General features: G+C 37.2%; 2 protein-coding genes across 2 annotated transcripts; one reads left to right on the forward strand and one right to left on the reverse strand.

Moving 5' to 3' along the window:
* Nucleotides 1-608: 608 nt before the first annotated feature.
* Nucleotides 609-24,161, reverse strand: zyg11 (zyg-11 family member, cell cycle regulator). The gene is made up of 16 exons (XM_055186477.2): nt 23,799-24,161; nt 23,131-23,296; nt 19,510-20,024; nt 19,181-19,426; nt 18,782-18,922; nt 18,525-18,701; nt 18,233-18,297; nt 15,103-15,202; nt 12,412-12,462; nt 12,151-12,312; nt 12,001-12,048; nt 11,483-11,680; nt 6,050-6,102; nt 2,674-2,771; nt 2,408-2,587; nt 609-1,860 (listed from the first exon to the last, which is right to left on the reverse strand). The coding sequence occupies exons 1-16, from the start codon at nt 23,799-23,801 to the stop codon at nt 1,844-1,846; spliced, it is 2,220 nt and encodes a 739-aa protein (XP_055042452.2). The 5' UTR covers nt 23,802-24,161; the 3' UTR covers nt 609-1,843.
* Nucleotides 24,162-24,611: 450 nt separating this feature from the next.
* coa7 (cytochrome c oxidase assembly factor 7) lies at nt 24,612-26,136 on the forward strand. Its single transcript, XM_055186483.2, has 3 exons — nt 24,612-25,003; nt 25,112-25,252; nt 25,394-26,136. The coding sequence occupies exons 1-3, from the start codon at nt 24,898-24,900 to the stop codon at nt 25,834-25,836; spliced, it is 690 nt and encodes a 229-aa protein (XP_055042458.2). The 5' UTR covers nt 24,612-24,897; the 3' UTR covers nt 25,837-26,136.
* Nucleotides 26,137-26,835: the final 699 nt, after the last annotated feature.

A 26,835-nucleotide genomic window follows, 5' to 3' on the forward strand; every position in this document is an offset into this window, starting at 1 on the left:
AAAAATAGAATACTTGAATTTTATTTTGATGTGCATTTTTTTATTCATTTTGTAAAATTGAAAAAAAAAATTAAATACTTGGATTTTTCAATCTGGATTTTTTGGGATAAAAAATAGAATACTTTAATTTTGATGCGCATTTTGTAATATTGAAAACAAAAAGAAATAAAAACAAAATAAAATACTTGAATTTTATTTTGATGTGCATTTTTTGGATCAATTTTGTAAAATTGAAAAAAAATTAAATACTTGGATTTTACTTTGATGTGCATTTTGTAAAATTGAAAAAAAAAATTAAATACTTGGGATTTTATTTTGATGTGCATTTTATGGATTAATACATTGTAATACAGAATCACAATAAAATTACAATTTTAACACTTTGTGGCGGTTTCCCGGACAGGGTTTAGATTAATCTAGGACTAGGCCTTAGTTATACATAAACAATACTGATGTGCATCTTGAGACAAAACAATGGCACTGACATGTCTTAAGCTAAAATAGCTCAAATATACAATTTAGTCTGGGACTAGATTTAAGCTCTGTAAAGGAAACCGCCACTATTATACACAAAAGTGTTTTTAAAAGTAAACACCACACTAATATCGCAGGGTTTTAACATTCTTTATTCCCTAAACATGGTTTTGCATATGGGAACCCAAGCGGCAGTATGACACTGTAGCTTTAATCTGGTTTGCTGCCGATCCACAATCTGAGTGAAGAAGATAAGATGAACCTGGAGGCCATTTGGGCTGGTTAAACACTGACAGATGTCAAAACTATCCAAAAACGGGACAGGGTCATTGAGCATCTCAATAACTGCCAAACATTGCCAGTCACATAACAAAATTTGATCTCTAGTTAGTTAGTAAATTATAATGAAGACTTGAAAGCCTCTTTTTGATGAAATTTGCAAATATGGCTCCATAACACTACAACAATGCCTTCTGCAACAAAGCACACAGTTGAGTATCTCATCATTACCATCATACGTGGATCATGAATAGGAAATCAAATCCATGCAGGAAAAAGCACCACACATATCCACAGAAATAAAACATTTATATATATAGCTATATAAAACAACGTTTCATCAGTTCACTGACACACAGGAGTATAATTTGTAATGTTTAACCCATCAAGTTCCTGAATTGGCCAGTGACCATCTTATTTATATACTGTATGTCTGTTGCTCGATTTCTTCAGCTTGTTAAAGGATCCATTTATTCACAACTTCCACAAAGCTGTGCATTAAAGAAAAGCTTTGATTTTATTCAAGGGCCACCCATGTCATTGATCTCAGGTTGGTTGAGGAATCTTCTTAAAAATCCATCGATTCTTTTGAGTTCAGGTTGTTTTTGTACCATATGAATCTGTATTCTAAATCTTTTGCTTGCAACACAACATGGAGCTTATTAACACTGTCAATATACAGTTCATAAAAATATACTACTTAATTCCTAAAGCTCTCGTGCTTTCGAATCCGTTGATAATTTTTAAACAAAACATACAAGCAATCAAAACAGATCTGAATACGGAGAGCGTCCTGATGCACATGCTCTTAGTACACATGCAGACATGCGTGCACACACGCATATAAATTTTATGTCTTGACAGAATAAACAGTCATACTGTATATGTGCTGCTCATCTAAATAATTTCTTATTCTTTTGTAAAATAAATAACGGATTCTGCCATGTGCAAACATTTGCAAAATAACTCGTCTACATGGCCCTTGTCGGAGGAAGGGCAGCATTGTTTACGAATGGGTTCGACTGAACATACACGCATATAAAAAGCTTCCAGTTTAATTTGCTGCGGCCTATCCAGAGAACAAGTGCGGTCATGGAACGTTCTTTTCTGGAAAACAAGAGAGAAATATAAAAATGATTAACTTTATGGACATTTTATTACAAACGTTAAATTTACATTTCATAACGTAAAAATGTCAAACTATCAGCATTACATATATATATACATTACATATATAGTTACTGCCAAGGTCAGCATTTAAAAGTAAATTCTTAATTTTACGCAAAATTCGATATCCGCCGTGTTATTCTGTCATCTTTTCTCCCTTTTTTCCCAAAACGCAATAAATGGCACTCCTCCTTTTCTGCAGAATGCAATAAATCCGCTCCACAAATTACAGCGCACCATTCCACGCATTGTAAACAATGGCGGCACGTTGTGTACACAGAATCCTAGTTTCCCTCATCTACTTTGCACTTCGTGATCAACAAACAAACAAAAACAATATAATACTTTAAATGGCATTGATAAACCTGTGGTGGTTTACTGTATAGAGAAAAACATTTTTAATTAATTAAGGACGTCAAAATAAAACTAAGGACAAATATAACTGATGCACCCCAATTCTGTTTGCTTGAATATGTAAGATACACACCTCTGTGCGTGTGTGCTTTGGGTGGCTCTGTATATCCAGTGCGTGTTCTATGGCGATGTAAACTGTCCAGGATGCTCTCGATCAATCGATGCACATCGCTGTGGGTTTCAGGATGTGACCTCACAGCTTCTAGATGCTGCAGTCCTCCCTCCTCCAATAACATGCTGCAGTAGCGCCCGGCTTTATAACACAGTATGGCAAAATTACAATAAAGACACAAATGTCTATTAATCAATTAAATTACTATTAACCAACTATGATCTCACCATTTTTGCTGCAGACATGCTGCATTGCCCATGCAGCCCATAGCTGAACTCCTGGGGTATGGAAACACTCCAGCAAGGGGAAGAAAGGGTTAAACGACCTGAAACGTACACAAACAAATGGAGTTACGTCCAATGAAATCTAGAAATAAACACAATTTGGGGATTATGACACAAAATAAGGAAATATAATTAAATTACAGATTCAAAAATGTAATCAGATATGTGACCATGATAACTTTTTGTACATCAAGTTGAATTCAATTGCTTCCATTAAGTTACACCAAAGATATTGGACACTATGAGTGACACTGCTTTTGTTATAAATAGGGAACCATGCAACGCTCAATACATACCTGTCAACATTGCTATTTGAAAATAAGGGAAATTTCTTGAACCCTAACACTGATGTTACAGATACTGACTGCTTTACCAGAGGTGAATGTAGCAAAAATCAAATACGGCCAGTGGGATTATTTTTGAGAGATTAAAAACACAGGAGAATTATTTAAGGGGCGTGATAGACGCGTACAATATGGGAGAATCCCAGGAAAAACGGGAGGTTGACAGGTATGGCCTTTATTTGGCTGCTCCGGTGATGGATGTCCAGCCTTCCAGTTAAAAAAAACAGCCAATCAATTGATAAAGTCACATGAGGTGATTGCCAACCTGTGGCGAAAACGATAAATAAAATGTGTTTTAGCTCAATTTTGAGCTAAAGAAACAAAAGTTACAGTACGGTTGATGTCAAGTTTAATTGTTATTCAGCAATATGTTTAACTGTAATTTTAGGACGTGGATTTAGAGATATCTGCCTTCAAAGTAGATAAAACATTAGGTATTGTGCACACCAAAGCGTTTACGCCGGTGACCGGCATATGTTTTCAATTGTTTTTTATGGAAGTGCTGCACTTCCAAAAAAAGCCAGCAGCTGGAGGGTTTTTCCGCATTCAGCGCCGCTGAGTTGAACAATTTTCAACTTTGGGTCAAACGCTCAGCTCGTCAATGTCACTTCTCACTCGGCCGTCCAATCACAGTGGAGGAGGGGCAGGTAAAAAATCACAACAACCAACCAACTGATAAGTCTTAAAGGAACAGTATGTAAGAAATTTATATCAATTAATCATAAAATGGTCCTGATATGTCACTAGACATTAAGAAATCATTTTCATTTCAAATACTTATATCACTCACAACAGTGATCTGGCCAAGATATTGTCATTTAAAAAGTGGAGTTGCAGCCCTCAACTGATGTTTATTTTGTAATTTTGTGTATTGGCCACCAGGGGCCCGTTCTTCGTACGTCGCTAACTCAGTTAGCTGGATTTGATTGTTGATGATTTGGCATGATCTTGGATTATTTGGTTCTTCAAAGCTCATTCTAAACTTGCTGTCATAGCAACAGGTCCGTAAGCTCAAACCTGCTCGGGAGCAGGCTTATTACATGTAAACAAGATTAGTTTGTACCTTTTTTAGCGGATGTGATACGGAAAGTCTGACGCAGTCGCGTATTCTCCATTATACGAGTGCAATCTGCGTAAGATGCATGATTAATATAAAGAGCTTTTGAAATTCAACACATAATAAAAAAGGATATATTAATTAAATCTTTTAGCGATGTTATTTAAAAAATATATAATATAACAAATATATTTTTTCTGTACTTGTTTTTTTCTGTGCGACTTGTTTTTGTGTAACAGGTGTTTGATTATTATTCTTAAACGAATGACAAGACAAACATGCTGATCACATTCATTTTAAATTTGTTTGAATTAATCATACCCAGCACTAATAGATGTTATGTACAATAAAGACTATAACTCAGTGTGAGCTAATTTTCATTTGAATAAACTAATCTCCTATTTTAGTTTTTTCTTTAGATTGTCAAGTAGCTTACAAAGTCATGCATGAAAGGGTTTTCGTTTAGGAATTTCTATCTGTTCTATCTTTAAAACGTTGTCTACAAATATGTTACCCCCTGTCCCTGTTCTGTGACAAAAATGACCAAAATAACAAAATGAGTTTTTTGCACATATTTTCACATATCTTTATCTTCTTTACTACACTTTTCTGTGCAGACTCAGCAGATGCAGGACTTTCAGTTAATGTGGAATACTGCTAATATTGCTAATATAGTCAGAAATAAGTTAAGAATAATGCAATTGAAGTAAACTTATTTAACCACTTGCATATAGTTTCTCTAAAGGACTACCATCTGAGAGGATTTCTTTGTCATGTGCATTGCTATCAGAAACGGTTGCATTTTATAATCTTTTAATGTAGAATAACATTACCATTCCCTTACTGCACATCATACTTTATTTACCACATTCTTGGGAACTGCTAAAAGTGTTGGTGTATTATCTACAACTGCACAAAAGAGAGGAAAACACAATCTTATTATAAACTACAATTAAAATTGTATTTATCAGGAATTAAATTGTTGCATTGGCTGTGGGTTTAAGAAAGAGCAACTGCTCCAGAGATGATCTGCACAATCAGTCAGTTTAGAGACATCACTCCTGCCAGTACATCACATGAAGATGGAGGACCACCACCTGTTTTTATTCTGCTTTTTATGTTGCTCTTTCAAACAGATAAAACAGCATTTAACTGTTTTTAAAAGAGATTTAAAGTACTTAAGGAACATCAAATTTTAATTACAATCCTTTATTTCAATCTTTGACAAGCATAGTAAAGATATCAAGATTATATTTTTACAGAAAATTGTACATTATTTTTGGTGATTTATGTACTAAAGTAGCTTTAACTGGGTTTTTAATTTCATTGTCATAAAAAGTTCACAACCTTTCATCAGTAGCTCTCAGCCTGCAGGGGTTAAAAATGGGCGTGTCCTTGGCCATTATAACAACTGGCCAATCACAGCGTTGCTGATCAGTGTTTCTACTATCGATATGTGTTGCCTTTTCTTGCAGTGCACGAACGCGCAGTGATCACAGATAATTCAATCCTGCCATAATAATCATCAACAGCAGTGGTGTTCAAAGAACCAAATAAGCGAGATCATAATTAGTGGGATCTAAACATCTCAGATGTCTCATTTGATCTCGGATGTAGTAAGCGACGTACGAAGAACAGGCCCCAGTTGTGTGATTGCAGTATCAGTTTTAGCCACAAGTTTTATGATTGCAATACCAGTTTTGGCCACAATCCTACATACTGTTCCTTTAAGGACTTATTATAGCTGCTAGTGCATGGAGGTAAAGAACTGAAATGAACCTGAGCTATATCAGACAAGAAAAACAAACCCAAACCTGCTCCAAAACCCAGAGGCTTGGGCTTTACTAGTGGTACAGAACCCTCTAGTACTTAAATGATACTATTGGTGAAAGCATGTTGGTGTGTTGTTTATGCTTACCTGTATGCTACCATCTCACAGTCAGGTGTCGGCCACTTCAAAATCGCTGAGTGCTGTGAGAGATAGACAATGAGTGACAAACCAGCGACCCAATTGTGTGTTTATTTATGTGTCATCATGACTCATGCACCTTTAAAATGTAAACTAAAAATGCTTTTACAGGCAATGATTGGATTTTTTTGTTTTATTTAGAATACATTGTGCAAATCTTTGCTGTTCATTTTTCAAATGAGTTCATTAAACTTTAAACTCATGCCTCTCTGACAAAATGTAAACATTTTTCCCTAAACTATTACCATCATTATATTAACATTGTATAATCACCCCATTGTTATACATTTTTATGTACTTACTATAGTAATAACAGTAGGCTACATTATGCATGATTACAAGCACCCAACCCTGTGTATGGTGGACGAGACGTGCAAAACAACAAACCATAAATCAAAACAGCAAATTAAAAACACAAAAGGCAAATCTAAGAACAAAATAACAAGCCAGAAAACAAAAGAACAAATCAAATGACAGATACTGGAAAAAGTAGGCATATTGCGTGAATGGAATGGTTACTTGCTGACTGGACGACACCTCTGTCAATCAAGATACACCGAAAGTACAGTACAGCGGGTAGCACAGTGTGCACATGTAAATAGACTCTGTATTGTCCTTACTGTAGGTTCAAATTTAGCCATCATTCTGCAGTTCATGTGCTAAAATATCCAAGTTTTAAAAGAGACAGAAAACAATTTACCTCATGTCAATGGACGTTTCAAGCAGAGTTCACGTTAACCGTCCTTTGGCTATTTTTTTAGCAGTGACAGATAGGCTTGTCGAGATAATGACTACATCGACGGAGGCAATGAAAACAGCTATACAAATTAAAAGTCATCTGAAACATGACCATAACATCTAAGCTGCGTAATCCGAAATCGCTCCCTCGTTCACTATTCCCTATATAGCAAATGACAATTGAGTCCACTATATAAGGGAAGAAGGGAACAAAAATAAGCGATTTTGGACACCAACGTAAATACCATGCGTCAGAGAACTGTCGCAGAGATTCGTTATAAACCCTTACACCTGTGTGGCTTTATTGATTGTACTGTGAAACGGTAAAGTTTACTTACTTACTGTTTGTCACATCATATGTCATGTTTATTGTATTAGTTAATAATAAAGAGAACAAAACAACTGCTTGTTATATTTATTTACTGTTGTTTATGTATTAATTATATTTTAAATAAAATATATCGCACTTATTTTGAATTTGTTTATTTAAATAAAGTAGAAAATAACTATACATCAAAATAACTGACTTTAAAGGGATAGTTCGGCCAAAAACGATATTAAACCCATGATTTACTCACCCCCAAGCTGTCCGAGTTGCATATGTCCATCGTTTTTCAGACAAACACATTTTCGGATATTTTAGAAAATATTTTAGATCTTTCTGTTGATTAAATGTAATGTTACGGGGTCCAGCAATAGTCCACGACCTTCAAGTCCAAAAAAAGTGCGTCCATCTTCACAAATTAAATCCAAACGGCTCCAGGATGATAAACAAAGGTCTTCTGTGGGTAATCCGTGCGGTGTTGTTGTAGAAATATCCATATTTAAAATGTTATTAACGTTATTAACTACCTTCCGGTAGTGCCGCCATCCCAGAGTCATCTGCATTCAGGATGAGCGCTTACGCAGCATACAGCGGTTTCTCTGCTGGTGCTCTGTCCCCCCGCCCTCCGAATTTGTCATACGTCACTAAGAAAAGTGCGTACACTACGCTAATACTCCTGAGTCTAAGATGGCGGCGCTCCCGGAAGGCAGCAAATCACGCCAACAACTATGGATATTTCTACAACAACACCGCACGGACCACCCTCAGAAGACCCCCGTCCACCATCCTGGAGCCGCCCGGATTCAATCCGTGAAGGATGGACGCACCCCCCTGGACCCGAAGGTCGCGGACCACCGCTGGACCCCGCAACACCACACCCAATCAACAGAAAGATCCAAAATATTTTCTAAAATATCCGAAAATGTGTTTGTCTGAAAAACGATGGACACACGCAACTCGGACAGCTTGGGGGTGAGTAAATAATGGGTTTAATATCGTTTTTGGCCGACTATCCCTTTAAGAATTAAAAAAATTGTGTATAAACGTAAATCTTTGGTGTTTACTGTCAGTATCCTTTAGCTGATTCCACTCATGCGTTCGTCTCCCGTTGCATCATGGGAAATATGAGTGAGCGAGTGTACATTGAATGTACCCTTAAATCAGAGTGCATTGTGGGTAAAAAGTAGTGAACGAATGTAGGGAATGAAGTTGTTCACTCAGGTTTCGGACACCACTACAAAATGGCAGACACCCGATATAGTGCACTATATAGTGGATAGGGAGCGGTTCAACTAAAATAAACCCTGTGAATGAACAATTACTATTAGTTGTTTAAAATTAAAATGCATATTTTATAATATTTATTTATGCTTTAAATATTTAGAATATATATTTTTTTCTTACATTCCAAATTCATATTAATATTTGAAGAGTTTGGTTCCAAAACGCGATAAACGCCATTTTTGAAAAAAATGAGTTACTGCCAAAATCAGTTATATCAGGTCAGTAGTTTAAAGCAGTGGTTCTTAACGTTATTCCTGGAGGCCCACTGCCCTGCATGTTTTGTATGTCTCCCTTATTTAACACACCTGATTCAAATTATCAGCTCATTAGAAGGGATCTCCATGAACTGAACTGAGTATGTCAGATAAAAGAGACATACAAAATGTGCAGGGCAGTGGGCCTCCAGGAATAACGTTAAGAACCACTGGTTTAAAGTAAATTCTTACTTTTACGCAAAATCCAATATCCGCCGTGTTATTCTGTCATCTTTTCTCCCTTTTTTCCCAAAATGCGACAAACGCCACTCCTCCTTTTTTACAGAACGCAATAAATCCATTCCTGAAATTACAGCTTACCAGTCACGCAATGTAAACAAGCAATGGCGGCGCACTGAGTACACGGAGTCCTAGTTTTCCTCATCTACTTTGTACTTCGCGATCAACAAACAAAACAAAATAATACTTTAATTGCATTGCTAAACCTGTGATGGTTTTCTGTGACGGGAAAGAAACGTAAGCCATCAACATCTAATAATTTGTGTTCTCCCGACAGCATCAAGCTTCTCATCCTAACATACTGACCCCAGAGGATATTATGAAACATTATTTTATTCAAAGTCAACGAAAATCGAGCAGGACCAAAACATTTTACAGCTGATCGCTGTGAAAAATGTAAAGAAACAACGTCAAGTATAACCGCAGCAATGACCGTGATCTTAATATAACAAAGTAAGTGTTTTGGTTAATGCCATTAATGTTTATTTTTTAATCATTGTATACCACTAGTCAACTAAATAAATATAAAATGGTAAAGATGAATGCACATTTATACATTGATCTAATAGATTTATAGCATTTTGAAATAAAAAACTGTCATGGATTTATTGCATTTTGTGGAAAAAAGAATTCGTTTTTATAATAAATCTTTGAAAATCAAGTTATGGATTTGAATTTTTTATGTTTTTATAACCTAAAGACACTATGTGAAAGTTTGTAACAGAAAATAGTGGTTTTCATCTTGTCACTTTCTTGGTATAGAAAACACGTTTTTACCGAAATTTGTCAAAATGGATTTATTGCGTTTTGGAACCAAACTCTTCATTTAATTTTTTTATCTTAATATTCTTAAAAATCTAAGTTGTGTTCTTAGAAAGGATGTACTTGCATTATGCTGCTATTTTATTGTCATTATACAATCAGTGACATAAAATGGTCTTAAAAAGACGATACTCTCAACATTATTGCTGAGGCAATTAACAGACTTATGAAAAGTAGCTATCGTGACAGGCCTAGTGACAGAAAAATCGGAAAACCATCCGTCATTTCGACATTACAGTGAGGGTGATTTATTGTAACTTGTAAATGTAATGCCCACCCATGTCCAGTTGGTGGCAAATGCACATCATTCATTCGTCTGCTTGCTTCACGTGGTGTTGAACATGTAAAGTGAGACAGTCGAGTCGCGTCTAGGACAACTCGGAGGTATCGTAAACCGGAAGTGCACATTAAATAGCGCGAGCTTCGTCATATAGCGTCTACTTCAAAATGCAAAATATACATTAGCAGCCGATGTTAATCATTAATGATTTGGGACAAATATGATGTTATTTAATGTTAAACTATGTGAGTGGCGCGACAGGGATTTGAGCAACTTCCTGAGTCTTAGCTGGGCGGCGCCGGTGTGCGTATACTCATAGAAAACAATGTGTTCGAGTTTTTTAGAACGGCGCGGCGCTGCGTGTCCTGTTTGCGACCCCCTTGACGCAACCTCTGGTTGCAGGTATTATTATAGGCTTGCAAGCAACAGTTTAGCGATTGTACTGTATTTACATTTACCTGACATAAGACGAGTATAAAGCATTAGTAAAGCAAGTAGTGTGCGAGTTTGATTTTGAGCATCTTAATTGACGGAGATGTCGTCCAATCAGCATTAAAGGAATAGTCTACTCATTTTTAATATTAAAATATGTTATTACCTTAACTATAATAGGACAAAAAAAAGAGGTTTAGGCTCCTTCCCCTTAGTTTCTTTACATGCTAATCAATGTTTTAATTTGATTTTTTTGCTTCTCTGTACATGAGTGTTTACACTGTTACTGTCTTTTTAATTTTGGGAGTACTTCGACTCGGCGCAGTAACACCCTCCCTCTCCCATTATGAGAGTAAGAAGGGGAGCGGACTTTTCAGGCGAGTCGAAGTACTCCCAAAAGTGCTATTACGCCATAAAATATAGTTCCTCTTTTAAATCCGCTTAGAAAAGCCCTACGTTTTATTTTGTACCACCAAACTTGCTCGTATAACTACTCGTCTTAAATAGGAAAAACGTTGATGTGTTTGGTCACTTCTAACTTTATCTCTAAATGGCACCATTGAATGAATGGGGCCAAGCCAAATGCCATCGAAGCGTCGCAGCGCGCTCCAACGCCCACGCGCACGCACACAGATGACAGAGGGATGTATCAACAATTCTTAGTTAAGGTAATAACATATTTTAATATTGAAAATGAGCAGACCACTCCCTTAACAATTGTATTCACACAATGTACCTACCCTTTCTGTTTTTTAGATTTGTGTTTTCTAACTTGTTATTTTGTTTTCTGATTTGTTATTTTCTCACCGGATATGTTGTGTTTTTTGACTTGCCATTTTGCTCCTAGAGTTGCATTTGTGTTTTTAATTTGTTGTTCTGTACTTCTCAGCCACAGTACCCAAGCTTATAGTAAGTACATGATCTATTTGTGTATCACACTCTGTATTGTAGTGCATCTTATTCAGCGTAACCTGATTTTTACTTTGGTTAACTGCAAATTTACGCACCAGTTGCTCCAGTAACGTAGTCCTGAGGGACAGGTCCAGGGTCCACACCTTCTCGCCCCGTGAGGTGAGGTGAGCCAATATGCCTGCCGCGAAATAACTGACCTCCACCTCTTGACTGTGTAGCAGAGAGCGGATGTGATCCAAAAAGCTTTGCACCATCAGTTCCCCGTGCAGCTCGCCCACCTCAGCGATATTATTCTGCATACGCAAACAAAACAAACATAAAACAATTAGATAGACAAAAGCACAAGAGCAAACACAGAAAAGTCAAGTGAAAGCGAAATAAAACATTCTGAAGTCTCATTATACTTTCTAACGAAAGAAACGTATTAGCATAATCCCTCAGCGTTATGATTTGCTTTCTCTGTATTATCAGTGCTGCCCACACATCCAAAGCTTCAGAATAACTCACCTCGATTCAATTTCACCACAGCCAGCGCTGCTATATAAATATTGTGCGTATCTTTCACAGCCTTGTTACAATGTGGTATGAAGTACACACAGGTTAAGTTTCTTACCAGTAAACCAAGAACCTTCTGTTGAATGGAGGACTCTGATGGAAAGGACTGGAACGACAAAGACATTTACAGGTAACATTTGTCGGATGGGCTTGCCAAATGGAGTTATGATATTATGATCAATTAAAAAAATTTGGAAAGCAGGTGTACCTCCAACACTCTGATGAAGAGCTCGAGCCCCTGATTCTCTATGAAGTGCCTGCAGGTGGTTGGAGATTCATCTGTGAGGTTCCAGAGGGCACTGAGGGTGAACTTTAGCGTGGCATCCACAGTACCCTGAGACGTCTTCTGCCGCACAATGTGCAAAAGTTGCTGTGATAATAATGGGTTTGTGTGAGAAAGAGTAATACTGTATATACATTCTTACCATGTAGGTATTACAAGCAGTAATTATTAAATATACAAAATTACCTTTACGATGTAGAGCTCTGCTCCCAGTTGTGCAGTTTGTTCAGTGGACAACTAATAAAGAAACACACAAGGCGTCATGTTAAAGGAGACGCACTGTATACTTCCAGTTTCCTTTTTCCTCAGATTGTACATGCCAATAATATACAACCCTTTAGGATGTCTATGTATCTATGTTTGTGTACGTGTAGTATTGTATCAGCTCAGTATTAAAAACTCAATTCTTAATTTTACGCAAAATCCAATATCCGCCGTGTCATCTTTTCTCCCTTTTTTCCAAAACATGATAAACGCCAGTCCTCCTTCTCTGCAGAATGCAATACATCTTCTTAACCAATCACAGCGCACCATTCCACGCATTGTAAACAATAATGGCTGAGCGTTGAATACACACAAAATCCTAGTTTTCCTCATCTACTTCGTACTTCGTGATCAACAAGATTTTCTATGGCGGTGAAGAAACATAAGCCATCAAAATCAAATAATTTACGTGAGAGGCACTCGGGCGAAGGAAAAATGCCGGCTGTTGCTTATTATCACACGACAGCATCAAGCTTCTGTCATGCTAACACATTGACCCCAGAGAATCTTATGAAAAACTTTCCAATATTTTACACGAAGTCAACGAAAATCGAGCAGGACAAATTTGTTTACAGCTGATCGCTGTCTAAAAAGATCAGCAACTACGTCCCAAAGATGACACCAGCAATGACAGTGTTCTTAACTCTTTCCCCGCCATTGACGAGATATCTCGAGATATCTCGTCAATCAAGAGAAAACGCTTCCCCGCCAATGACAAGTATTTCCGTCGTTCCGCTATTATCCACTAGATTCCGCAACTTTTAAAACCCGGAAGTATTGCCCTATGGCAAGCAGCTGCATGTCCGTGTCTGTTTTAAAGATCGCTCTGAATGGGATCTCTATGAAAAGTCTGTCACAAAAATTTAATTATCTCAGCTTTTTGCTCAAAATGTGGTGTTTTTGCAGAAACCTACCCATATTCAAAAGCTGATTACAAAAGAACTACTGAAGGTAGGATGAAACGTTTTTTTTTTTTTTGAAAGCAGAGGGTCTGTTCTTTCATTTGGTATATTGTATGTTTATATATTTGAAGAAGAACATTTTCTGGAAGGCATTCAGCTTTTGTGAAAATCATGAAAAACGCTGGCGCTGGCTGGCACCTTTTTTAAAAAACGCTGGCGGTGAAAGAGTTCATATGAAAAAGTAAATGTTTTGATTAATGCCAATTAATGTTTATTTTTTAAATCAGCGTCACTACTTGTCAACTAAATGAATATAACAAGGCAAAGATAAATGCACATTTATATATTATTAATTGAATAGATTTATAGTATTTTGAAAAAAAAATAATGGATTAATTGCATTCTGCAGAACAAAAATCATCAGTTATTATAATAAACCTTTGAAAATTATGGATTTGAATTTTTAATGTTATTTTAACCTAAAGATGCTATGTGAAAGTTTGTAACATAAAATAGTGGTTTTCATCTTGTCACTTTCCTGGTATAGAAAACACATTTTTACCCAATTAGTCAATAATATATATGTATTTTTCTATATATGCTCCTATATTTCAGCACGGCTGTAAGTACGCCAGGTGCAGTCACAGCCATGCTTGTATAGATCCATAACACACAACTATCAGAGCGTTTATACTAGAGTTTGATGGCACAAGTGTGTAAAAAAAATCAAAAACCACAACGCCTTTTTTGTGCAGCACCACTTCCTTCGACCAAGAATGACAGGCAACTCTTTCACCCTTTGTTTTAAATGTCATAACTGACGCACACGCTGTCACTTATACAGCCGAAACAATAGAGGAGAGTGGTGTTGGCAATCACAAATAATGGATGAATATGTTCTGGTTTATCATAGTACTTCTGCTATTGTTTTAGGCGTCTGTGACAAGAATCAACATACATTCATTTAAAGTGTTTAAAAGAACGTCTGTGCTTTGCGTTTGTGTGTGTGTATATAATATTAAATAATGACATACTATGACAAGTTGCTGCTTGTTATTATGTAGGGTGTTTCAAAGTATATACTTATCATTGTTTAGCATGTTCATATACTGTAGTAGATCAAATCCTTATGTCCCAAGCAGCAAGAAAAATCAGCTTTTTAGTCATATCATGTAAATAAGAAACTAGGACCATAAAAAAATAATAATAATAATAATCTCTAACCCAGTGGCAAGGCTACAAAAGGGCCAGGGTGGCACTGGCCCACTCAGATTGACGGCTGGCCCACCCAGTCAGAAGAGACACAAAATAAAAGCAAAAAAAAAAAAATCACGCATAAATGATAATATCTTTTTAATAATAATATGCATCATTCAGAAATAAATTACTATTTATTTTAGCGAACGTAATCTAATCTGTTTAACCACTATATTGTAAAATGATGTAATTTAAGAGTAGACATTGAGGTCCACCCTATTTCACCACTCAAATGTCAGCCCTTGCCCCTGCTCTAACCATTACCATCTAACCGCTGACAGCCATAGAGATAAACTCATTTGACTTCTCAGTAAACATCAGCAGTCTGTCACAATCTGTCAATCACTGGATTTTTTTGATTTATCACTATAATGGAATGTTCTGAATGTTCTTTTCAAGTGACGCTTAATCTTTATGGGAAACACATTCGCACCCACTGCTTATGTCTGCTTACCTTGGCAGCGAGGATTGATATAATAGCAACAGCCATCCTCTGCATATTCTGATCCTCGTGGTTACATAGCCACTGCATTACCAACTTAGCAGCTTCAAACCTGAAATCAACAAACAATATCAAAGTTAACACAGACAGACTTAAACTAGTTAACATGCACTGCTTAAATGCTTGTCATATATCAGACAAATATAAATATAAATGTATAATAATGAGTGTTTTAAAATGTGTTATGTGTACGTAAAAATGTCACTGACAAGCATTTCGTGTAAAAAACGCAAATGTTTATTTTTTTATTATTTGTACATCAACGGTACATAAAATTAATAATTAGGAAATAAAGACACCATTAAAACGACCCAAAAATGAAACAGGGAAAGAAGACGACGACTGCGTCAAGATGCTCAGAGGCTGCAGAATAACGCTTATAATGTTACGTTTAAGATATACGATTTTTGCACACTGATGGATTAGGTTCATAAAACATCAATATATCGTCAGGAGCGTGGGGATTACTTTTGTGTTGCCTTTAACTATTTTTTTTGAACTCTCGAAGATAGGCACCCACATTATATAGATTACCAAGAATCAAGACTTTATAATCCATACATATTTATGCATTATACAGATCCCGACCGATTTATCGTTTTGCTGTTGTCATTTATCCTTGAGCCTGTCGCAGATATATCTGTATCAGCGTTTATGCCACAGATATGCAGCTAATATGAACTGTGCTCTGTAAAAAAACAAAGTCAGTGGGTCCCTTGTCCAGGTGGCGCCAGACAAGCAGTGAAGCGCTATCTTCAGACATTTACAACTGGTATTAAGATGCATTTTGGTCAATCAGATTATAAGTGGATGAGAGAAACAGTTTTTAATCCGTCTCTTTTGTCCACTTGCGAGTTCTTAAAATGTGAGTGGGACAAATGCCACACTGCAATATTACAGTATGTGAAAATACAGCTGCGTGTGTTGTTACTGAACATGCTCAAACTTTTGTATGTGCAAATGTAAGGGCTTTCTCAGATATTTCACAGCAATTGATAAAATAAGCTTGCGTGTCTTTTAAACCCTCGCAAAATGAAACAAAAATTAAATGGGTGGCGGGTAGAGCAATAGCTGTAGTTTTATGACAGTCTAGAGTCCACGCAGAACACTGTGGGTTAGAAGTCAGGACTGATATAAAAATGTTGTGCAGTACCGTTGATTTTATTGAATTTGGCTGCTCAGTCTTTTGTGGCTCGCCACATAAGAATGCATCTAATGCATAAAATAATAAGCATGATCAAGTGCAAGTAGGGAAAAAAGATTTAACGAATGTAGCATAGTTCTTCAGGAGCGATGTTGTAGTGTCAACCTTCTACATCCAAATTTCTGCCTGTGTGAGCAGACCTTTATACATCTTACACAAAAAATACAATGGCACCCCATGGAGACTTTGATCTCTGAGGTGACAATCACACCCACGAAGTACCTACGAGAATGTGACCTAATAATGACCTGAGGGGTAACTGTATGGGCCATTTGGATAGTTGATAACATCAGGGCACAGTTGTAATGTAATCAGACTAATAATAAAGTTGATAACATCAGGCCACAGTTGCAACATAACACATCAGACATTTTGATTACGCATAAAGAAATATACACAAAATCCTTCAGTACATTAGATCAGCATGTTTGTCAGTCAAGCATTGACTTCTTAATGGTAATTTGCTAACTAATTTGTGCATAACTTACTGAAACTCCATAAGTTTCCATTTACAGTACAAGTCTAATATAACATTATTATTATCCCTTAAAACTGCCCGTAAATTAAGTTATATATATTTTGTTCTTTATGTGTTTTAAAGTTATTTATTATAAGTGAAGTGTAACGTTTAGTGCACTGCTGTCAGACTCATTTTGCATCATAAAGTTTATTGTTAAATTGATATATTACATATCTTTGTCACATCATTGTGGTGATTAAACACGTCAAGACATTTGAGTGATCACTGCAAAAAATTTTTTATATACACAGTATATTCTGTTAATGTGTATAGTGTATTCTATGTACAGTACCAGTCAAACGTTTGGACACACCAGTACTGTAGTATATGTGTACTATATTATTCACAGATATATCGTTATCTGACTTTTTTACTCCCTAATATCTGTATCGCCCCCCCCCCAAAAAAAAAAAAACATTGGTGGGGCTCTAATATTATGTATATATATATTTAATATATATACATAATATTAGAGCCCCACCAATGTTTTTATAAATAAATAAATAAATATATTATACCTGAAGCACCTGAAACCGCCATATAAATTATTATTATATGGCGGTTTCAGGTGCTTCAGGTATAATATATTTATTTATTTATGTAATCTAAATATTAGTTAACAGACTTGAATATGCAATAATATAATGAAGTACAATCTACTATAAAATGCGCGCAATGCATGCATAATGAAAAGAAACACCCTATTGTAACTAGGGCTGGGTATCGATTCAGATGTTCCAGATCGATTCGATTTCGATTCACAAGCTAACCAATCGATTCGATTCTCGATTCAATTTTCGATTCAATTAATAAAAAGAAATTAAAAGCCACTACACTACCGTCGTCGTCTTGCTTGCGAAATCTAAAATACTTCCACACTTCTGACTTTTTATGTGAAGGTGGCATCAACGTCGATGAAGCACCTGAAACCGTCATTTTAAGCACTGAATGAATGAATGACAGGCTCGCCCCTTGCTCCTTGGCAACATCGCGCAAGGCAAAAAAGAGGGTGACATCTAGTGAAGAAGACTAGTAATTAGATTAACTTTATTCTTACGTTCAATGCTTGCGGAAATAAATATAAATGAAAAAAAAAATCGATTCTGCTCTTTGAGAATTGATTTTGAATCGACCACGTAAAAAAAAGCAAAACGATTAATCGAAAAATACTTTTTTTGGCCAGCCCTAATTGTAACTTTTTTACAGTGTATTTTGAAAATCAAATTGACAGCACTGATGATTTTTTGTAATATTTTTACATTTTATTTTCTCCCACAAATCATGCCGTTTGGATTATATCTATATATTTTTGTTTCCAAGTATTTACTAAGAAGTGGTATTAATCTTAGTGGTGTTACCTGTTAAAAGGAACCTCCTGGAGAATTCGATCACTACACAGAGACAGCAGGCAGTTCTTCTGCAACTGTACAGTACAAAAAACAGAAATGCTATTCTCTGGGGGAAATCAAATACTAATTTCCGATGTAGCAAGTTCCTTTATAGCATTTCCTAATTTTCAGGTTGCAAAGCCCACAGTGTTTCCTCCTCGTGTTACAAAGTTACCCATGTAGAAAACATTGATTGCAACATTGGTAACAGCGGGGAACCCCCCTCCCCCAGTAAATATGTAGCTGATTTCTGTTTTATTACCTGTTGGTGGTTGGGAAAGGTCTTCATGGCTTCCAGTAACAGCTGGGTGACATTTCCAAGGAGTCGTACAGGAATTCCAAAGGCCAGTTCCTGTTTGGTGAGGTTAAAAACACAGGCACTTGCCGCCAGCTGAACATTCAATGTAGCCGGATGATTCTTCATCCCCAACGCAACCAACTGCGGACAAGGAGCAAAAAAGATGGAGATGAGATGGAGATCGATATGTAGTGGGTTTTGATCTCTTAATGTTTGTGTACCTTGAGAATATCTGGCCGTGATTTTTCTATAGCATGAGTGAGACTGAAGAGGTGGAACAGAGCCTCGCGGACAAAACCTTCTCTCTCGCTGTACCTCCTCAACGCCTCACAGATCTGAGTCTCATTGGCTTCTCCAGTCACCTGCAGACACATTAACACATCAAACTTCAAAAAGCAATACATCTAAACCAGTTGCACAGGCCATGACTAAGCACCAACTGCTACTAAACAAGTTTATATGCTATGTAATTACTAGGTAAACCTTACCCTAATCTACATGGACTTATCAGTATACTGTGTGTGATTTAAATCTATTGAAAGGCTTTTAAAGTAATCATTTGCCAATAATTGAAACAGCCTTTATTATTTACAAAAATAAATGTTTGAACATGAGCCTACTTTTAGGCTGCCCTCTCCAGACAGGAAGTCAGAAAATCCGGCATCAGTAGCCAGCAGACCGACGAAGGTCATGCCGGGTCTCGCCTCCACGAAAGTCCTGACTGCTGCATCCGTCACTTGCTTTCGGCCAGACACGTCTAGAGACACTAACTGGGGCAGGATGCCTGAAGTCTCTAGCAACTGTCTCGCCACGTCAGATGTGAACTGCTTATCATCCGAAATGTCAAGGTGCTGTAAACACTCTAACTGAAGTGACAGAGGCACAACATGCATTAGCAGAGACATTTAGAGAAACATCATCATAAAAAAATGGCAACAATGTGTCTGACCTGGCTGAGCACAGCAAGGAGTTGAGCTGTAGTCATCTCCAGCCTCTTGAGCTGATGCATGGTGAGGTAGCGTAGCCTGTTTCTCAACACCAGAAGCGGAGTCAGGTTCGTCACCGATGTGTTGGAGATGTCCAAACTCTCCAGACGAGGCAGCGAGCACACGTCCGCCAGGCCCGAGTCGTAGAAGTCGACGTTGGAGACGCTGAGTGCGCGGAGACCCTGGAGGGCGCTGAAGCAACGGTGACTTGGTTCCTCCAGAGACGACATGGTCAGGCCGTTAAGGGCGAGCCGCTGCAGGCTCTCCTGAAGGATTTTATTGGACGAGAGACCTCGGAGGATGTCGGCAATGGTGAGGTCGGCATTGACGCGCGAAGCGTCAAGCTCTATAAGACGGTGGAGGCAGAGGGCGCGGTGAAAGGCCTCGGCAGAGATTCGGGCAGTGCGGATGCAGGCGTGACGCAGACGGAACTGCTGACAGTTTCGAAAGATTCCCACCGTGCTGTCGTTCAAAAGGCCTGGAAGAGAGTTAATAGGTTGAGTACTACTGCAAGTTCAATTCGCTTTTTAACAATTCACAATATGGGCCTAGTTCACCTAATACATGAAAATTCATTTACAGAAAGTTATTATAATAATTACAAATCAAAGTCATAAGCTTTCCTTTCTAACCACAAAAGCTAAGGATTGCGGACGTAATGTGTCAGGTGGAATGACATTCCCTGCTAAGCCTGGTTTCTCACAAGGTGTTTTCTCCATTTAAACATCATGGCCGTTTAAACATCATGGCTCCTGTTGGTTTGCTTAATGGGAGACGGCTGCCATTAGCTTATTTTAGGGTTTTGTACATTATCTTAATATTGCTTCTACATACAAAAAATCTTTATGTATGTCACACCTCTGTTCCTAGTAGAGCACAGTTTTAGTTGAGCATGACCTTTTTACTAGTAATTAGTAATACTTATTGCATTATTCTATGAGGAAAAAAATGTAAACGTAAAAAAGTCTTATTTTTTGTGTGTTTACTTTTCTTTCTGTGTTTTCTGTATTCAATGTAAAGCTGCTTTGTAACAATGCAAAAAAAAAATTGATGAGAGAAATCGATGACTACAGAGGCATGTACACCAAGGCGTTTACTTTTACACCAAGGCGTTTGTTTTTATGGTAGTGCAGCGCTTAAAAAAAAAACGCTAGCAGCTGGCATTTTCCTTGCGCTGAACGAGTTGACAATTTTTTAACTTTGGGTGAAACGTTCAGGTCGTCAGTATCACGTCTCACATGTCCAATCAAAGTGGAGGAGGGGTGGGACAAATATCAAAACAACCAATCGGCACAAAGTTCAACGCCTGATAAATAAAGCAGAAGTATCATAGCAACCAAAACTCTTAGCTAAAAAACACTGGCAAACGCCCACAGTCTACGCCCGCCTGGCGTTTTCAGCTGCTTTTAATAACTTTGGTGTACACGCCCCCTTTATCTAATTGAAAAGAAAAGCCAACAAGAGCCCAGAATAGAACTCTTTTATATATTCTTTACATTTAAAGGACAAGTTCGGTATTTTACACTTAAAGCCCTGTTTTCAGATTGTTTATGATGAAATTGAACGGTTTTGACTGAAATCTCGACATTTGCGGCTGCCCCGAGAATTTTCGGGTGTTTGTGTTTCACCTCCCACCTCTACAATGGGTTGATAGGTGCAATAGAACAATCCCTCCTAAAATGCATTAAACTTTCGTTTACAAAGACGTGAAACTCACCGAGTGGTCAGGGGTGTTTACTGGTATGCTCACACAAAAATCGCTGCAAAATACGCATTCCAACGGGTTTTATCGTAGTTTTTGAGAACTCCATTGACTTGTATAAGATGTGCTGTGAGGTACGGTATTACTCCGCGCCGGGAACTTTGTTACTATTCTTGCTATTGGCAATGGCGGATTAGCGCCACCACCTGGGCTGGAGTGTCTATTATTCAAGCTCTCAACGGAAGAATGTACGGGTGTGAAGCTTTGGAAAAATAGGTCCACAAGTTAACAACGAATGCTAAAACACCTGTTGGAAAGCATCTTTTGCAGCGATTTTTGTGTGAGCATATCAGTGAACACCCCTGACCACTCGGTGAGTTTCATGTCTTTGTAAACAAAAGTTTCATGCATTTTGGAGGGGATTGTTCCAGTGCACCTGTGCAGCCATTGTAGAGGTGGGAGGTGAAACACAAACACCCGAAAATCCTCAGGGCAACCGCATATGTCGAGGTTTCGGTCAAGGCCGTTCTGTTTCACCATGAACATTCTGAAAACAGGGCTTTAAGTGTAAAATACCAAACTTGTCCTTTAATTTTTGGGTAAAACCTTAAGAAGCTTCGTTATGAAATGACATGTCATGAGTAAGATTTTGCAAATTATAGGCAAAGGGTGACCTGCATCTGATTAAGTATAACATACATAAACACATATAATAGTCATAACATAATTCCTAAAGTATCTTTTGTGTTTTGCCATAGTTTGGATTTGACTATTAAGGGGGTCGCACACCAGCCACGCAGCTCAGCTCAGCGCCGCGTCGAGTCTAGGACAACTCGGAGGTAAACCGGAAGTGCACATTAAATAGCGCAAGCTTCGTCAGATAGCGTCTACTCCAAAAGGAAAAAAATATGTTAGCAGCCAATGTTTATCGTTAATTTTTTTTATTTAATGTTAAACTATGTGAATGGCGCGACAGGGATTTGAGCAACTTTCTGAGTCGTAGCTGGGCGGCGCGGACAGGCACCACCTGTCGGCGCCGGTGTGCGTATACTCATAGAAAGAAATGTGTTCGAGTTTTTTAGAACGGTGCGGCGCTGAGCTGCGCGGCCGGTGTGCATCCCACTTTATCTTACAAGTTTATTAATGTTTTGTAATGTGAAAAAATATAAATAAAAATGACACTTTTGACTGGCAGTGTACATAACTTACTATAGTGCTTTGAGTAAGTAAATACGCCGAATTACAAGCAACCATCCCTAAAAATCTAATAAGTACATATCAGACCCTGTCAGGGAAATCCAGGCTAAAGATTCATAATTATGAGCTTATTAGCATCAAAGTTTAATTTCAACCATTGATTTCGACAATCTTTGACATGATCTTACTCAGTCAATATTAAAGATAGCAAGGTTATATTTTAAGAGAATGTTCTTTACATTATGTAGGATGATTTGATTTAGAAAACAGTAAATAAAATGACTTTAGCTGGGGGTTTAAACTTTAAGGCAGGGTCACATATTGTTAATTAATATTACTTATTTGTGTAATTACACTGTAACATGAACACCTTTGTTTAAAACATTTTTTAGCTCAGAAATATATCTTATTTCACAGCATAAAAAAACCACAAACATCTACAAATCATATAGAATTCATTCTAACTATAATTTGAACTATTCTTTCCTCTATCTGTGGCAAATACATCTTGCATTCCCTTTCTGTTCTTCTTCTTATAACAACTCCTACTAAAATGCTAACTGGGACAATAGTGACATGGTTTTGTACTCTGTGTTTCATGTAAAAGTATATTATTTAATAGCCCAGTTTTGTGAAATTTTCCTCCCAATGTTACAGCTCACTGAGTCTTATACTCAGTACTCACCGTCAGTGGCCATCTTGCAGAGCAGTTGGTCGGCCAGCTCTTGTGGGAAGACCAGAGGCTCACGAAAAGACAGAGATCCATCATCTCGCATTTCACAAAAAACTTCCAGCCTGGAGCTCACGAGAGTCAGACACAGATCGCTCAGAGATGGTGGAGATGCCTCATCCTGTAAAAAAATCAGATGTTATCATCAAAGTGAGCACATGTGATCTTTAATGCTACTGTCTCTCCCTGAGGCACTGGTTGGTTTCAAAACAACAGCTCAATACTTCTCATACTTAATTTAGGGATGCTGTAAAATTTCAGCCATTGAAAATGTCAATTTTGGATGAAATAGAAAACGGGCTGAAAATCATGGCATCTTGAGGTCATGTAATAGTGTGCATCATAAAGCAAGATCTTTGTTTTAAATATAATTCTTGTTACTGGCCTTATAATTAAACTAGTAGTGGATCAACAATTGCCAGATCTAAACCTACAACCTTGACGTTATTAGCTAAAAATGTCTACTAAGCCATACATAAATATGTAAATTATCTCAACATATTAACATGAACAAACAGCATGATGTATTGAAAATCAAAGATCAAGCACATACACAAAATTCAAAACAGTCACCTGTAATGCAAATGTTAGCATTTAAAATAGTGTGGCGGATAATGTCTTACCATGGTCTCAAAAAGGTGGATAGTAACGGTCTCAAAATGCAACACTGTTATGCAAAAAAGAAAAACTGCGACTGATGACTGAGGTGTGGATCACACAATCCGATTGAGAAACTCTTAGCCTGTTAGCATGTAATCGTCTGCCTTAAAACACTTTTATATCCTAGTTATTGTTGATTTTTAAGTATACGAGAACAATAGAAACCAGCTGTATCTTCCTTTTTCTCGTTTGCATTGTCCATTAGTGGATGTTTCCTAATCTTCGTAACCCGATCTTTACGTGGTGTCAGAGAGCATTTTGACGGATTTTATTTCGGCAGGAAACGGCAGTTACGTTTTGACAAGTAAACAAGGTCGTCACACGGGAAACGGATATTCAACGAAATCGCGCTGTGCTGTGGGCGGGACATATTGAAAACGTCTTTAAAAAAATTATTGTATTTACTTTTTACATATACGTTTTTTAAACATCATTGTATTTACATTTATAAAATAATTATTGGTGAAGATGCATTTAAGAAGATATAATAAAATATAAACATGCTAAATTATACAGACAACAAATTATTTATTCCATTTCGTACCCCAAAGAATTTGGCTTTATTTATTGTTTTTGGCTTGTACTTATGTTTCCAGATTCATTATTACAGCTAAACCTAGAACACGTTTATTGTTATATTTAAATATATTTTATATCCAAAATATTATATCGATTTATTACATTATTATATGTCGTATATTAAGTTATATATCAAGTAAAATTTGACATTTTGTATTATATGTGCTTATTTCACAACATATTATATTGTGGGCGGGACTACGGAAGCCCGTTGGTCATAATTAAGAAACGAGGAAGTAGGGCATGTGTAGAATCAGCACGCTGGTATTTACCGGTTTTATAATTTTAAACAATCAGATCCCGCAAGTCTAAATTGAACTAAACATTAATTTTCTTGGACTTTATTGTTGTATAAAGTCACAAGGCTATTTTTTAAATAATTTATCTGCAAGTTCTTGCAAAACTTGTCCCGATCAAGGTCAAAAGTTGCTTGACGTGGGACCTTTAAATCGTGTACGTAAGTGATCCTAAATCTCTTATTAAATGGCCGGGTTAATTAACTTTGAGGACGAGAAAGAGGTCAAGCAGTTTTTGGATAATTTGGGAATAGAGTACAGTTATCAGTGTTACCGGGAGAAAGATCCTGAAGGTAGGTTGAAGCGCTGTCCCGAGCGCGGTGGTGCTGAACAGTTTGTTGGTGAATACATAATCTCATCTTATTCTGTTGCTTTTTTATTTGTCTGTGAACTTGTACTAGGGTGTCAGAGGTTGGCCGATTACTTGGAAGGTGTGAAAAAGAACTACGATTCCACTGCCCAGGTTCTCAAGCATAACTGCGAGGTCAATGGACATGGAGAGAGCTGCTACAAGCTTGGGGCTTACCATGTCACAGGCAAAGGTACATGCAGTTCTATTATAAATAATCCAGTGTCATCTAGTTCATTATATAAAATTATATTTTTAAATACTTGATATATTATTATATTTAAATATAAATATTGAACATCATAAAACAACCATTATATTCTTTTGATACCAGGTGGTGTGACAGAGTGTTTAAAGACAGCATACTCCTGTTTTATGAAGGCATGTCACACCAAAGGAAAGAAGTCAGTGGATGCTTGCCACAATGTAGCTCTGCTCGCCCATGATGGGAGAGCTATAGAGGGAGGCACAGACCCACTGCTGGCCCGTCAGTATTATGAAAAGGCGTGTGACGGTGGCTTCGCACCCAGCTGTTTCAACCTAAGTACCTTATTCATCCAGGGATCTCAAGGAGTGGACAAAAACATGTCATTGGCTTTAAAGTATGCCCTGCGGTCCTGTGAGATGGGCCATGTTTGGGGTTGCTCCAATGCAAGTCGCATGTACAAACTAGGTGATGGGACAACCAAGGATGAGCAGAAAGCAGAGGAACTTAAGAACAGGGCTAGAGAACTCCACGGACAGCAGAAAGAACGGCAACTGAAATTTGGGGAGTGAGTCAACGGCAGTTATGTGGACCATAAATGAATGAGAGCTAATCGATTTTTTGGAAAAGCAAATAAAGGCCAAGATCTTTGTACTGGTTTTTGATAAAACAGGGATTGTGCCATTACACTGATCATTTTTTTCCAAACGTATTTAAATGGCCTTGTAATATGGACGTTGTTTACAGGCTTCATTCATTATAAATTGATTAAATTAAAGCAGATTTAATAGTGTTATAATAATTTCTTTGTTACTCTTTGTCATAACTGTACGTGGTTCTTGTCTGAGACATAAATTAACAGTGCTCTGATACTCCTGTTGTGTAAGTTTTTTTCAATGATACCACCATTGACATGCTAATACAAAAAGAGGCACCCCTACCTTCTGAAAATGGCAATTTATATAGGAGTTATTATAAGAGATTAGTTAAAGGGGACATATAATGAAAATCTGACTTTTTCCATGTTTAAGTGCTATAACTGGGTCCCAAGTGCTTTTATCAACCTAGAAAATGTGAAAAAATATCAACCCAATAACTTAGTTTTGGTAAACCATTCTCTGCAAGCATGTGAAAAAATAGGTAATTGAAATTTGGCTCCCCTTGTGATGTCAAAAGGGGATAATACCACCCCTTAATCTACACTATCCAACCACGGCACTGCCATTTAGTGCAGAGATCAGCTCATTTGCATTTTAAAGGACACACCTACAAGGTGTCAATTTTAACATGCTATAATAAATTATTTATTTCACATATGTACTCTGGGGACACCAAAGATTTATTTTACATTTAAAAAAAAAGTTTAGTGAAATTTCCACACTGTAATATTAGTCCAAACTAGAATTGAAAAATAAAATGGCCACAAGGGGGAGCCATACCCATACTAAAATGAATACGCGCATACAATACTTGTTGTTATCTGCAACTGGTGGTCTCTTTAAATGTGGTCGGTAGACTGGAACAAATACTAATGTCTGCCAGACAGCCACAACTCATCTGAAATGGTAAAT

This window comes from Misgurnus anguillicaudatus, chromosome 18, assembly GCF_027580225.2.
Source record: "Misgurnus anguillicaudatus chromosome 18, ASM2758022v2, whole genome shotgun sequence".
NCBI lineage: Eukaryota > Metazoa > Chordata > Actinopteri > Cypriniformes > Cobitidae > Misgurnus > Misgurnus anguillicaudatus.

Coding starts and splice junctions, on each gene's coding strand:
- zyg11 (XM_055186477.2), bottom strand. Junction 12,049..12,150: donor TCTTCATCAGAGTGTTGGAG/GTACACCTGCTT, acceptor TTGTCGTTCCAG/TCCTTTCCATCAGAGTCCTC. Junction 2,772..6,049: donor TGTGAGATGGTAGCATACAG/GTAAGCATAAAC, acceptor TGTACGTTTCAG/GTCGTTTAACCCTTTCTTCC.
- coa7 (XM_055186483.2), top strand. CDS start 24,898: ATGGCCGGGTTAATTAACTTTGAGGACGAGAAAGAGGTCAAGCAGTTT. Junction 25,004..25,111: donor CCGGGAGAAAGATCCTGAAG/GTAGGTTGAAGC, acceptor AACTTGTACTAG/GGTGTCAGAGGTTGGCCGAT. Junction 25,253..25,393: donor TTACCATGTCACAGGCAAAG/GTACATGCAGTT, acceptor TTTTGATACCAG/GTGGTGTGACAGAGTGTTTA.